General features: G+C 45.3%; 1 protein-coding gene across 5 annotated transcripts; it reads left to right on the plus strand.

Annotated features, from left to right (window-relative positions):
* The first annotated feature begins 1,645 nt into the window (after positions 1-1,645).
* NCOA4 (nuclear receptor coactivator 4) lies at positions 1,646-14,226 on the plus strand. Of its 5 annotated transcripts, XM_027720629.2 has the most exons (11): positions 4,472-4,673; positions 6,566-6,649; positions 7,249-7,402; positions 7,859-7,999; positions 8,130-8,218; positions 8,723-8,831; positions 9,401-9,472; positions 10,124-10,270; positions 10,499-11,509; positions 11,820-11,909; positions 12,454-14,226. In XM_027720629.2, exons 3-11 carry the CDS (start codon positions 7,262-7,264, stop codon positions 12,457-12,459), a joined length of 1,806 nt encoding a protein of 601 aa, XP_027576430.1. In that variant the 5' UTR covers positions 4,472-4,673; positions 6,566-6,649; positions 7,249-7,261; the 3' UTR covers positions 12,460-14,226. The 5 variants fall into 5 exon arrangements, with proteins under 5 accessions (XP_027576429.1, XP_027576430.1, XP_027576428.1 ...); XM_027720628.2 differs by lacking the exons at positions 4,472-4,673; positions 6,566-6,649 and adding an exon at positions 1,646-1,668; XM_027720627.2 differs by lacking the exon at positions 6,566-6,649.
* The last annotated feature ends 966 nt before the right edge of the window (positions 14,227-15,192 follow it).

The following is a 15,192-nucleotide window of genomic DNA, read 5'->3' on the forward strand; positions in this document are numbered from 1 at the left end:
CCATTTGGCAAGAAATAGCACTGAATTTTGGGTAGAGAAGTGCATAACACAGTGTCATACACTTCTGATGGGAAAAGCTGCAGGCTTTTATCCTCATTAACTATTTCTGATGTGTATGTAGATCCCTTTTATGCATCCAAAATGCTTCTCTTTGCACCCTGGTTGGAAGCTCACTGCCAACACAGAGCTGAGGAACTGCCCAGTACATCTCCATCTTCACTGCTGTTTAACACAAGCAGATCATCTTGTTTATTTTCCCATAAAACTGCAACTCTTACCCAACCCTTTGCCCCTATTTTAACATGCCACCAATTTGTCCTTTGCTCAGGCTAATATAATTTAAAATTTCTTTTTATGATGATTATGCTATGCAGCTTTGGGTAAAAAGGCGCATCTGGCATGGCACAGGATATGGCTGAGGGAGGAACAGCATGTACTCCCATCAATGGTGGGTGGAAAGAGACCATTAAAATGTGCATATGGTTCCTTGACATCCTTTAAGGGCAAGATGGAAGATGTATCCAACAGGTAAATCCTCCTAGGAAGGTATAACCTTAACCACAATGAATCCACACAGAGTGTACCATGTGGAGTGTACTAGCTGTGGAGTGGTTCCACAGAAAGCACTCAAACCACCTGGATTATGGGATGGCCTTGGTGAAGCCCATGGAAGGCATGCCAGCAAACCTCTTTGTCCGCTCTGCCTGCCTACCCAGGAGAGGCTGCTCTCTGTCCTCGGGCCAGTCTCGCTGTGTAACTGGATGGTGTACACAACAGGTGTACGAGCACTGCTGGTTTTCCAAGGTCAGGCAAGGTTGGTATTATTTTTCCTCTCAAATCCAAATACACAGAGGAGGATTATATAACACGTCCTGTGTCTCCTTCGTGTTTAGGGAAGGAAGGCAAATACCTGAAACAGAGGTTCCTAGGGTTAACAGCACATTTGGGTCTGGGCGTCTGACTTCTACTTTCTCTTAGGTCAGCACTAAATTACTTGTACTGGTAACCCCGGGTAAGGTCCTGTTCAAAAGAACGGGCTCCTTGGTCCGTGCCCAGGGGAGGAAATGTGTGGGAAATGGTGACTCGGGTACCACATGCACTCAGAGCTGCACAGACACTGAGATTTCCATCTGAAGCCCTTTCTGGCTGAAGCGCTTTCCTTTTGAAGCCTGTCTGTCGGGCTCCCAGCGCTGTGCAAACACCGCACAAGGCAGCGCTTGGCGATCGCGCTCTGGGGCACGGGCAGCACCAGTGCTCCCTGCCCGGGCAGTAACTGGGTGCTTTTCCCAGCTGGCAGTACTGGGAAGAGTCCTGCTGTGCTTCACACTGGGAGGGAAAGGCAAACCCAAGAACCGTGCTGTGTGAGGCCAAACCAAGCCGCGCACCCTGGGCATTTCCCAGCGCCCACGAGAAAGACCCAGGCCACCCAGACCCATTCTGTCCTTGGGGGACCCGCCGTGCCGGGTCGGATGCCATTCCCGGTGCTTTGGATGCCGTTCCCGGTGTCCGTGCGGAGCAGCCCCTCTCCCCGCTGCCCCGCCGCCGCTCCGCCGGGCCGGCAGGGGGCGCTGGCGCTCAAGGGGAGGGCGCTCTCGCGAGAGTGCGCGGCGGTGTCGCGTGCCGGCGGAGGGCGGACGGCGCTGGTGAGGGAGCGGCGCGCGGGCCGCGGTGAGGGGCGGACGGGGGAGCGGGGCGGGGGGGTCCGTGCGGGATCCCGCCGGGAATCCCGAGGGGAATGCCGGGAGGGATCCAGTGGGGAATCCCGTGCGGGATCCCGTGCCGCGCAGCGGGAAGCGCGCGGTCGGACCGGCCTGGCGCGGGCCGGTCGGTCGGGAAATGGGCGGAGGGCGGACGTGGAACACGAAAGACGCGGGGGTTTTGTGCTGGTCTCGCTTTCCCTTCGTGCCCCCGAGAGGGTGTGCTGCAGGCGCTTCTGAGGCCGCTTCTTTCACCGCGAAGCCAAAATCTTTTGTGAGCGGCCGCGCTCCCCGGAGGTTACATAAGCAGCAGTGTCCCGAATGTGGGGTTGTCCCGCGCCGGCGCTGGAAGTTCGTCAGACCCGTGTTGTTCGGTGCCTGGTAACTGGTGTGGGCCACAGCTCCCAGAGGGGCTGCTGTGCATTCTTTCGGCTTTAAACTCGGTGTTCGTGGGTGACATTAACGGGAAAAGCTGAGAGAGCAACCAGGTTGCTCTCCTCGGGGGTTTGGGTAAGGTGTGCAGTCACGGCAGGGTTTTTCCCTGGCAGTCGTGTGAAAACCGCCGCAAATGCACAGCGTTGGAGGGATGGATGTGCAGAGAGCGTGGCAGTGCTATCTCTGAGGCCATATGCCTCAGGCAGAGCCAGGGATTTGTCACTTGTTTTCCAAAGGGTTTTAAATGCAAAAGCCTGGAAGACGGTTGTGTTGAAATGTGCAATCTCTGTTAAGATAACAGTTCGTCTTTCCCACTCTGGGACATATACTTTGGTATTGTCAGTAATTACAGCATAGAGATTTCAAGCCTTCGTTTTCAGATACTTTGTGATTTCACTTGTGTGCTGTGCATGAAACATATATTAACAATAGATGGAATTAAATGGTGACCAGACTTCTTGTCTCAGCTGCACTGGTGACTTGTAACTCTACAGAGCCCAACTCTTGTGAGGGTGTCTGTGCAAGTGCTTTGTGCAATGACTGTGCTCTTCTGGGGCTAAAACAGGCTGAAAGGTGTTCAGGTCTGTGATGCAGATCATACACTGTGCAGGCAGGTAAAAACTAACTGAATTTTAGAGAATGTATTACCTGAAACTTTTATTACTATTCCTTAAGCTGTTAATTTCACTTTCTCTCTTACTCAGAACTGCCAGAGGTCATTTTTTTCCTTCATGTGGCTTGTAACTTATACAGTAGGGTGGTACATACTTGTTTTGGAGGAAAATAATCCCCCCAGCAGGAGCTCCACACAGATCCTGACGCGTGATGCTGATGCTGTACTGTACAAAATGCTTGTTGTGCTTGGATCTAAATGGAAATTTCTGAGAGTCAGCTCGTGTACTTACAGCACTTCTCTCCCTGACCACAACTCCCACGTACCTAATTTGGGACAGTTACTTAAAAGGAACTACTGTTTTTTGGTGGGGTAAGAGTGAAATCCGTGGGGATTTCAGTTCAAACAAGCCAGTGGGTTTAAAACCACATGAAGTCAGGTCAGACAGGGCTTTGGAGCAGCCTTGTCCAGCTGACTGGAAGAAATCATTCCACATTTATAAACAGAGCCTGTTTGATGTGAGGATTCATTCCCTTCAGAAGTTTTTCCCCAGTTCCTCTCTTTTTGAGGTGATTCCACACTCATTTGCAGTGGAAAACAATGCTCTTCCCAAGGGCAGCGGGGATGGTTGTGCTGAAAGTGAAAAGCTGGTAAAACCAGTTTCCTGCTGGCCTGTTTGCAGCCTGTGCAGTCGAGGCAGGATTGTCCCGTCCTCCTCTGCTCCCCAGCCACCAGATACTTAATTAAAAGCTAAAAAAAAAAATATTTTTGTCCATCATTTTCTGACCTACAAATAAAATAAAAGAGAAATACGGGAAGTAACACCTCAGGGGTGGAGGGCAATCAGCCAGGGAGGTAGCACAGAGTACCAGGAGAAGTAATACTGTGACGAGGATTTGGCTGCACGGTCTTCGTGGTGACAACTCTAGCAAACCAAAAATCTTCCTGCAAGAACTGGTAGTTATTTTATGATTAGGAACAATAATATCACCTTCCTGCCTCGTTCAGGCACTATTTTTGGTTTCATGGCTGTAATATTTTGACTGATTATGTACCGGCAAGTACATGTACGTGGCCCATCCCTGAGAGTGTTCAAGGCCAGGCTGGATGGGGCTCTGAGCAGTCTGGTCCAGTGAGAAGTGTCCGTGCCCTTGGCAGAGGAGTTGGAACTGCAAGGCCCTTTCCAACCCAGGCCGTTCTGTGTGCTTTCCTCGGCTATGTGTGGAATTGTGGATGCAAGAGTAGATGTGACAATAATTGTGTGTGTGAGAGTGTCATTTTGGTCCTTCCAGGAGCTGACTGCACCCGAGCGATCTATTGTCCTGGTTTCTGGCAGTCCCAGGCGCAGTGCTGGATGGGGAGCCTCGCTGCTGGGCTGTGCATGGCCAGGGGCGGACGGGAGGTTGAACTGTGCAGCCAGCAGCCCTTGAGCCTTGGGGGCTGCAGCAGAAAGACGCGCTGGGTTTGCTTTGTTGCGTTTCTTGTGTGGAGAAGTCACATTGCCACACTCCCGAACTTGCGACAAACAGCGGGTTTGTTGCAAAACGTCGTGGTTTCGCGGTTTGAGCTGCCGGTGGGACGCTCGGAGGCCCTCGGTGTTGTGGATGAGCGGAGCGGGGCCGGTGTTGGGTCCGGCCCGGTCCCTCCCGGCGCTGCCGACGTGCGGCTCGGGCGGGCGCGGTGCCCGGGGCGGGGCGGGGCGCGGGCTGGGCCGCCCCGATAAGGGCTCGGGGCCGGGGCGGGGCCCGTCCGCTCCAGCGAGCGGGGCTCTGGAGCGAGCGGGGCTCTGGGGCGGAATCTGCAGCGGGAGCAGTCGCGCGTGACCGCCCGAGAGCATTCCCGAGGCCGTGCCTCTGCGGAGCGGGAGGCTGGGAATGGGAGCGGCGTGAGAAACAGGACGCTGAGGGATTGCTTCCTGAGCTCGGAAAGTAAGTGCGAGCTCAGCTGGTGGGGGGTGTGCATCCCGTGAGTCACGTACCCCTGGAGGGGACCCCTGTGTGCCTGGAAACAGATGGTACGGAAATGGCCAAAAAAGGTGACTGTGTTGCAGCCACGTGTCCTCTTGCAGAAGTAATTGTATTTTGTTACTGTTGAGCTGAAGTGTATGATCCCGGTAGTGTCAGAGCATGGGAACTGAAAACGGCTTTAACTCCCAGTGCTGCTGGGGGGTAACTGGAAAACGAGGAAATAGGTGGTTACCCTCACTTAGTTTTGTTAGAGGCTTGTCGGAATTGAAAAGAAGGGTGGATTGGCTCTAATCCTCAACTGTCATGTGAGTTTTACTGCCTAATTTTTGACAAAGCATGAGAACAGCCATTTTAAGAGGAGTTGGCTGGCTGGAGGAAGGCAGCATTCATTCTCTCTGTACACATTTTGGAGAGAGTCTCGTGCAATCAAATGAAAAAACAGAAAAGCAGTAAACAGTAGTTTCAGAAATCATTAGAGAAGCATGTATAAGCTTCTTAATTTTGACTGTACCAGTATGAAGTTGCTAATGCAGAGTATGAAAAAGTAGCATTTCTTCAGGCACTGAGCCCAGTTCCCTCATATAAATTCAGAAAACACATAAATGGTAACACAGCATTCTTTGGGCTTGGTATTTGTACGTACAGAGCTTAAAATAATTTTCACAGACGTTGTAAGTCCATTATCTGCCATGTGAGCAAATATGGCAGTTATATTTAGCCTTTCAGACTTTGACTGGGTTGTTATGTAAGAATATAATAAATGAAATAATAAACAGTATGATTTTTTTTGTTGTTTACTTGTGAGTATAGGATAGCTTTTAATGTATCAAATGCCCTTGTTTTCTTGGCTGGGTGTATCGCTGCTTTTGCATTAACATTTGTTAGATTACATCTGAGAACTAGGGCTCCCAGTTACATTTCCCTGTAGGTTGTACATGAGAGTTGACAAGCAAGATAAAGTCTAAGGACAGTTGCGAGGAGAAAGATTACCTTTTACTGAACATTGCTAGCATGGTGAAGATCTTGAGACCTTACAGAATTGTGTATTGCACCTCTGAATGTGCAAATACAGGGACAACCCCAAAATTTATAGTGCAGCATGGGGAATGATGTATTTTTGATTTCTGTACCCTGTCTAATTTGGTGTAGAATAACATAAGCTTAAAAAATACATTCAAGTTCACTTCACCTGTAGTTGTGCTCTGCACTTCCTAGAAGATGAGATGTTATGGTGAGGATGGGACTGAGTTGTGTGCAGGGTCTTTGGGTAGCTCCTGTGCCTGCTCCATGTCTCATGTCTGGGGGCACAAGAAACAAGAAGCCCATTGTGTTGAGGGAACCAAGGGAGATGCAGCCTCTGCTCCCGCCCCACAGCAAACCTTGCTTTTTCTGTCAGCTTCCATGTGCAAGCCACTCCCAGCCCTCTGCTCTCTGAAACACACGTCTGTCTGGTGGGTCTTGGCTGTAGAAGGATTTTTGGGTTGCAGTGGGACTTGGAAAGTGCAGACGAAGTAGCTGCTCAGTAACACAAGCTCCGTGGTCGTCTTATCATATTCAAAACACTCTTTTCAGTTCCCTCCAGAGGAGCGGTAAAATCTGTGACATTTTAGATGGGCATGTGTACGCTTCAGTTAGTTCTGCTGGGAGTTTCCATAGCTGTCATTGCTGAGGACTTGTTTTAAATAGAACCTTCACTGTGAATGTTTCATTAGTGCTTCAGGAATCCCATGGTTGGGATTGAGGAGAGTTGAAACTCTTCAGTAATGAAATACCCACCGTTTAGAAAAAATGCTTATAATGATTCTTCCCATTTTTACTAAAAACCCATACTATCTTTTCCTCTTTACTTGCAGAATCCTTACCAGTCTGACTTCTGCAGAAATTTTGTGTCTGAGCCCCTTTTACTTGAGGCTGTGCTGAAGCTACAGTAACTTGAAGTAAGTTACTGCTGCTGTGAGACCAGGACAAAAATAATGGGGAGCTGCTCTAAATTTTGGCCTTTGCAGCTTAGTAAAGAGTGATCTGTGGAGCAGTATTTGCGTGTTCAGTTAATGGAGTTGTATTGGAATTTTCTGATTTGTGGGAGCCAGTTCATTTGCCTGCAGTTGAAAAAGGGGTGACTGAAACATTTCCTGCCCCTGGCTGGGCCATTCTCCCCCAGCTCTGGCATTGCTGTGGAACCCTCCCTGAATCAGCCCCTCAGCTCTGGAGTTTTGCTGGCAGGACAGAAAAGCCAGAGCAAGGTGACTGGCAGGGGAGGATTGCCTAAGCTCCTGTGGTTGAAGCTGTTGTTAAATATCTGTGGGTTTTCCTGCAGTTGTGCAAATTCCATGGGCCGAGGTGTCAGAGAGGCCATTGTCGCTCCTCAAGAAAGCTTTTTCTGTGTCTGGAAAACTTCCATCCATACACGGTCTTGGGGTTTTTTTGTTCACCTTTATAGTGAAGTAGAGCAGATGGCTCTTCATATGATGCCCTTCCTCTTCCGTTAAAAGAGGAATAGAAACTATTAAGACATTGTTTTTCCACTGTGTTTTAGGAACACTTCAAGAATGAGTCCACCACAAGATAGAAATAGAAATTCCTGCAGCAGTGAGACTCTGGCAAAGTGCTTTCAAGCAAAGAAGGACTTGGAAGCAGCTATATCTGGAATTGTCAAAGCTGAACAGCAGATTAAGGAGAACTGGCGGGAGGTAATTTTAAATTATTTTTAAAAAATATTTTAATAACTAACATTACTGTAATGACAGTTTGCTATTCCAGAGTACTTACTATTGTCTTGATGATCTGAAATTTCCCTAGAGACTTGCAAGCATGTTGCTGTGTCATTAGGTCATGCTGTTGATAAATTCCTGTATTAAAAGCTTAGGCATGCAGAATTTCCTAAAGCTGTTGGTTGAAACATTAGAATAGAGAGATATTGCAAGTAACACTGTTCTTTTTTACTTCTCTAAAGGTAGCTTTGGAACTTTTACTAACCTTATGAGTTATGTGGTGCTGTGGATGACTGTGGTTAGTTTTTGAGAAATAAGTTGCTCCAGCAGTACTTGTCACCTGCCTGTGACAAACAGCATTTTGTCATCAGCACAGCACATGTTTGTTCACCCTGTTTGGCAGATGTTGTAGAAGTGGTGGGTGTTGCCTTGCAGGTCAAAGCGAAGATCCACAGCCACATCAGCCGGCACCTGGAATGCCTGCGCAGCCGCGAGGTCTGGCTCTTCGAGCAGGTGGATCTCATCCAGCAGCTCAAGGAGGAGGCCTTGCAGCAGCAGGCACAGCAGCTCTACTGGGTAAGGCTTGGAAAGTGCCTTGTGGTCACATGTTGCACTGGATTTTTGAGCAAACTTCATCCTTGCAAGTATTTCCTCAATTCTAATCCTAGAAGCCGAAACAGTAACATGTGTTTTGTCTTCCATGCAGTATTTGGGACAGTTCAATTGCCTTATTCATCAGCTGGAACGCTCCTATAGCAATGAACTAGCAAACCAGATCTCAGTTTGCCTGGAGAGGTAAATATATTTTATTTGTATTTTATCAACACAGTTGGTTTTATTTGACTTACGAATTTAGTCTGATTTTTTTATTTTAATAGAACTAATAATAGCTCTCACTCACTATTACTACATTTTTAATGGTTCCTAGAAATAAGATATTTGAAGCAATCTGAGATGATTCCTTTCACTTTTTTTTTTTTTTTTTAATCTTAGATTGAAAAACAGGACTATAACAAGCAGGGAGGTACTCATTTGTGCAGATTATTTCAAATATTAGTTGATGATGGCAACTGAAGTAAGGAGAGGAAACTTGTGTTTTGCTGGCTATTTAATCTGTTCTGTGGTTTGTGGATAGGCATCTCTTTCTTTTATGAAAGTATTAATTTTTTTTTTTTTACCTAATTAGTGCCAAGTCAGCTAGGAAGCCTTTGTATGAAATAATGAGTGACTTCCAAAACAGGACAGAAGAAGAAAATTGTAATTTTTTTCCTTTCTGTAACTGTTGTCTTACTCTTTCAGACTGGAAGGTCTAACACTTAAACCAGAAGAGTCTTCCATCCTGAATTTTGAGGCTGACACCTCTTACCTTCGCCAGGCTATTACCTCATTTGGTTCAATTAAAACAATGGTAAGCACCAAGACTTCCCTGGGTTGGAATATTTGCCTCAAAAAGTAGTGTGATAAATTCCAAGGGATAGTTCTACTTGTTATAGCTTGAATGGAACCTGTGTACAAGTCATATGGTTTTAGCTGTATAATTAACTGTTGCATGTAGTTCTCAGTTTCACTGAGTTTAGTTATCTGCTTATGTACATGTTATTTTAATATATTTTGACAGAGGCTGAGGGAATGACTACTGTATTCTTACTCTATTCCACCAACTGGAAATTAATGTCACATTTTTCTTTAGATAGTAATAGTTAAAATGTTCACTTAACTAATAGTTAAAATTATGACTTTCTGTGATAAAAATGTTTTAGGATTCTTATATAAGCAGCATATTTCCTGTATTATTGGAGAAAATGCTCTTAAAGGAAGTGAACTGAAGGTAGTATTTTTTAGTAAATCTTTCTCCATTCTGTTTGTAAATGTTGAGAACATGGTTAGCCACAAAGCACTGACTTCTGCTTTATTGTAGAATTCATCTTTGAAACTGGACAAAATGGAGATTGAGATTAACTTTTACTTTTCTTTCAGCAAACCTCAGAGAGAGAGAATGCTTCTCCCTGGTTCCCGGGGCAGAACTGTGCCCTGATGAACTGTGAGCAGGTAAGATTAGAACTTGTGTCTGTGAGTGTTTAATTGCATTAAAGGGAAGAGGAGAACTCAAGCACGTTATGTGAGCTTGAGTAGCGACTTATGTTTGTTTGAGATGCTCGAGTAGTCAGTAACAGTGGCTGTGGTGAGCACCAGGGATCCGATGTTGTAGCTGCTCCAGGAACAGACATGCAAGAACATATTATGAAAGGGTATGTGGGGTGTGAGTGTCAGTCAGAATTTTTTAATTGAATGTTACTTGATGTTGTCAGGTCAGGAATTCGAACTGTCCAATTCCTTTTAATGCAGAAATTCATGGGGAAATGTTATATTGGGCTCTGCACCGTGTCAGTGAAGGAGGGCAGCAAATCAGTAATGGGAATTGGGGCCAGGAGCAGGGGGATGGCTGGGTTACACATCTCAGAGCTCTGCGTTTTAGAAATTGTCGCTTCCCTTTCTCGTAATTTGCTCTCTGAAGAATCTGGGGTCACAAAACAATCAGTGCAGTGGCTTCAAGTCATACAGGCAATTGAAGATTTACTTTTTTTGTAATTAGAAGGGACTGGTTTTTCTTTTGGTGCAGAAATACTGATGTATGTTGATGTTCACCATAGATTGCCTCAGCAATTAGACATTCTCATGACCAACAACATTGTTTCTCAGCAGAAGACACTGTGTGGCACAGTGAGTGCCTCCCTTGCGGACTGGCTACTGGGAAGCAGACCCGTGGCTGCTCACCAGGCTCCATATGTTCCCAGCACCAATCTTGAGGAATGGGTTACACAAAAATGTGTGTCAGAGCCCAGCCAGGTAAGCCTTTTGCGCTTAACCTAGTTTTTGACAGAGGGGGAAACAGAGTATCTGATAGCAGGCAGAATATGGTGGGAATTAAACCTTCTGTAATTCTCTTTATTCTGCTTCATGTTCAGCTAATCCTTTGGCACTTACTGTCTGGATGCTCCAAGCTGTAACTATGCAAACAGTTACTGAACTTTGTCTTTTAGTCTTAATAGATGTATTTCAATGTGTCTTTACTAGGATTTGAATTCTTCCAAAGTTTGTTATTCTGAGCAAGCCTGGGGAAATCTGAAAGATCTGGAGAACTGGCTCCTGCAGAATCAGCAGTGTGATGTTGCTGGGAAGACAGACTCCCCTGGCCGCAAGGACTCCACCTCTACTTCCAGCTCATCCTTTTCCACTATTGAAAAGGTGGAGGAACTGGAATACCTTGGACAAGAAGAGATGGACCTTTCTGACTGGCTGATTACTGCTGACACAGAAAATGGAAATACTGCTTCAGATGAGAAATGGAAGTGTGAGTTTAAACCTTTTAGGGAAGAATGCAATTTGAGTGATTGGCTCCTCAAAGCTGAAACATGTACCAGTTGTCGTGGCAGCCAGATCAAAAATGTGGAAATTGAGAACCTGGGAAATCTGAAGTGCCTGAATGAGCATCTCGATGGAAAGAAATCGCCCACTACATCTGCTGTAAATGCTTGGCTTCTTCAACATCCCCAGGCCCCCTTTAAAGTGGAAGATGTGTGCAAAGCGAATGAGCTGTGTGCCAGCTTTTCAGAATGTGTGTGTGATGAAAACTGTGGAAAAGAGGCTCTTTGTAAGTGGCTTCTGAAGAAGGATTGGAAGGATAAAAATGGAGTTCCAGTCAGCCAGAAAGATACACCAGACCCTGAGTATGAGAAGACCAAGTCTGCTGCCAGTACCTGGCTTAACCCCACACAGCAGCTCCCAGGGCAGCCCGTGAGTGCGGAGAAAGCGGATTATTCGGCAGAGATCGCAGAACCCTTGAAAGTCTTGCTGGAAAGGCCTCTGACGAGCTGGCTGGCCAAGGCTGAGCACAGAGCAGAAAGCGCAGAAGAAAAGGCGAGTCGGGAAAAAGCAGACAAGAGTTTCAAGAGTCCTTTCCTAGACCTCCTGGCTCCATTCCACCTCCCCTTGAATGTGAACAGTTGGGTGTTGACTTCCAATGACCTGGAAAATGCAAACCCGCCTCCAGCGGAAGATAAATGGCTTCTGCGCAAGAAAGCACAAGTGAGCATAAACTTGTTACTGCTCTGTCTTATGTGCTGGGTTTATTGTCTTACTCTAATGACTTCTCTTCCAATTTCATAGCTCTTCTGGGTAATACTGAGTGACAGTTTTAGGTTTCTTAGCTCTTTTAATATTTTCATGATTATTAGTTACTTAACACAAAACAATGTTATACTAAATGAAGAAAGTATTAATCTCAAAGACTCAGAAGTCAGTTTTGGTTTTGTTTTCGAACACTTAGCAGAATTTGAAGAGAAATCAGAATGTATTTGTGTTTGGGGATCAGTAATTAAGGTGACTTCTCTTTCAGGACTTTGGCCTTCCTACAGTTTGTGATCTTTTTGCCTGTATGAAACTCAGTGGAGATAACGAAAAGTGGCTGTATCGATCTCCTTTACAGGTAGGATGCACAGAGTGTGTTAGAACAGCTGAGCCTAAACATGACTTGGGGGTACAGAACACGGACACTGGCAGCTAATGGTCATCTTCAGTTCTTTAAATGTAATGCTTAGCAGTGTTGTAATTTCCTCCCAACAGACCTTTTCAATAGCTTGGACCATTCTCCTTTGTCATTATTCCTCCTCTTTTGATAACAAGCCACAGAAGGAATGACATATGTTCTTGTGTAAATCACTCAACTGATTGACACTTGGTCACTTCAATTGGAACTAGAATGTGCAATTAATGTATAAATTTCCAGGTAGTAATATATTTACAACTGACATCACGTTTTTCCTTTCTGACAATGACTCTTTGTCATCGTTTTTGAAATTGATGAAAATAGTCCTTGGCAGGAGTACTTCAAACCCTAAAAGGCAAGATACTCATTCTAGGAGGAATTTTAGTATTATTTCCCCCCCCCAGGGTATCTTATATGTGTTATTTTTGCCAAAGTGTTGCTTTCTATTTATCAAAGAGAGTAACCTCATTTTAAATTTGTTTAGATGTGAAGAACTGGAAGTGTCGAACCATCCCCTTCGTGCTGAGTGACTGCAGCCAGCTGAGTTCTCGTGTTTCGTGTTCGGCCGTCTGCTTTTTCTTCTAAAATTATAACAAAAAGAAAGATTACTCATATAACAGAGTTATGGTGCAGAAGATGCCTTTTTGTTATGATTAATTCTGAAATGTAAACCCACTGAACATAAGCAATCTGATGCTATAGAGGTGTTGGCAAATTCCTGTCTGTTATGGGGATACAAGGATCTTCTTTCATGGGTTGTCACTTGAAGTATGTTGAAGCCAGTGCAAGTATAAAGCAAAATCTTCCTGGTGCTGTGAAACGTCCACCTTTGGCAGTGACTTTAGAAGTGCTGCTGTTCCTTTCAGCTGCTACAACTTTCTCATGCATTGCATTCCAGCTTATGGGGATTGCAAGGTAACTTAGGCTGTATTTGGAAGCAATTTCTTTTATTGAGCAGTTGCCAACTTCGAAGGCTTCATTTGCATCTTGTATTGGTGCATCTCCCAGCTGCGTATGTGTAGTCCAGATTTTGAAAAGAACATAGATTTATGGGACCTGGCATGCAACAGGAGAATTGGTAACTTATTTTTAAATGAAAACTTTTCTTGCAAATTTTTGAGCCGTTCAGAGAATGTGGTAGGGTGTTGATTTTCATTCATCAGGAGATCAGATCCTACCGTGTCCCCAGCATTTAATAACTATTTAAATGTCACTGGAAAAGCTGTAAAATGGAATGTGTATGTTTCTGCTAGTTCTAGGTAATTCATAATGAATTTTTATTGACTGAACCACTGCAAAGTAGGCATCTTAGCCATATAATATTTAAAGGTAATATTTGGGGAATTAGATGCCTTTCAGCAGATTGATGTTATGCTGTTTCATTGGGAAACACTAACTTGGCAAACTGTGGGGCTCCCACTGATGCAGTTTAAAGGTATTTAATCTGTGGATTTCCCTGTGATTATGCATGTGAAAGTGCATCCAGTAACTCATATCCTTATAGCTGTGGACATAATATGAGCAATACCTCTTCAGATATTTAGCAGTTTGAGCCTGTAGGAAAGAATGCAAAGATGTTAGATGGAAATATGGATCATGAAACACTGAAGTTTTGTAATTTCTGGTGCAGTTTCTATTCACTTAACAAATTGCTCTTTTTGAAAATAGCCTCCCCTTCTCCCCTTCTGCAGCCTGCCTGGGAATGGAAGTTGAGTTCTTCACAACCCTGTAGAAAAGAAATTATTATCAAGATCTGACCTTGGTACCACTTTGCAGTGTGAACACATTCCTGTCTGATCGAACCCGTGCATTTGTTTAAAAATAAGTTTTTAGTCTGAGAAGGGGACACTGCACATCTGAAACCAGACCCTGAAAGGGCTTAACATCAGCAAACCACTTAAGGCTTTTGTACTTTCATAGCCAGGGCTTTCTGCTGGAGGCAGAAAGGTGTTTTGGAAGTCCACTGTCCCTTTCAAATGTGTCCTTGTTGCTGTATGGGAGGACTGCACTGTGACTGCTCCAGTAAGAGCCTGATGTGATTAGCAGTTGAATTTTATGAAGGTGATTGACGTGCAGCCCACCTCTTCTAATGAATTCCTTGTAGTTGTCATTGTGTGCTACTTTGTCAGTTCATTATGGGCCTTTAAAACTTGGGAGGTATGTATTCCTTTATTTACTCAACTGACTTGTTGTCACTAATTGATATTTATGTAAAACATTGATTAGTCTTTTCCATTAAAAAATAATTGCAACCAAAGGGTGTGTTATGTCTCCTTTGCAAGATGGTTAACAAAAAGTGCTGTGGCACAGGTCCTGGTTGGCCTCTGTCTGGGAGCTGCTGCAGTTGTGCTTTCATCCTCACATGAGATTCATGTGCTTTAGTTCATTTCACCACTGCCTGGAGCTGCATGGAGCTCCACTGGGAAAGGGGGAAACCCTGGGACAGGGTACACAGCCAGTGGGGAAACTCCTGTCTTTTACTACCCTGCAAGGTGAGCTGCTGGACATGCAGCTTTGTGTCTGAATCACCTGGGCTTTGCTCAGCTGCTCTAAGAAATACAGACTTGGACAAAGTGGTGCATTTGCTTCTTATCACTCTTGAATACTTAAAGAGGATTCATGGATTTTAGTGGCTTTTGCTGCTCTTCTCCCGTGGCTGAAAAACATCTGTGGTCTGGCTGTGCAATTGGAATCGAGTTCCTCTCTGGCTCTCCTGGTGTTTGAACATCAGACTCCCTGCATGAGTGGTTCCTCCTCTGAGGATTTTCCATTCCTTTAAACTCCAGCCTACTTTGTACCAGTAAGAGAACATTTACAGTTGAGCCTGGCAGCCTTTCAGCCACGGTACTTTGAATTTCATGGGTGTATCCTGAATGTTTAGCTTTCAAAGATAGGGAAAAAGATACTATTAAGTCATCCCAAGACAAAGAGGTCAGTAGCAGGAGCTGAGAATGCTCAAATGTTTGGAGAGCTTTCTTTGAACAATCTCAGATATTGGATTGTTGCCTTGTGGTGAGGAATGCTTCCTTCTCTCCCACACAGCTCCCTGGAGCAGGGTGCTTGCAGGGTTCCTGGGACACCAGCTCCACTCCTTGGCCCCAAACCAGCTGTGGTGCAATTGGGCAGCTGTTGTCAGAGGCAGGGAGAGCGTGGCTGGCAGACGGGAGAGAGACACCCAAGGGGGACACAAGACTGGTATTAATAATGCTGTGAAAGTACCAAA

This window comes from Pipra filicauda, unplaced genomic scaffold, assembly GCF_003945595.2.
Source record: "Pipra filicauda isolate LSUMZ 115617 unplaced genomic scaffold, ASM394559v2 scaffold173_size1550139_pilon, whole genome shotgun sequence".
In the NCBI taxonomy this organism is placed as follows: Eukaryota; Metazoa; Chordata; class Aves; order Passeriformes; family Pipridae; genus Pipra; species Pipra filicauda.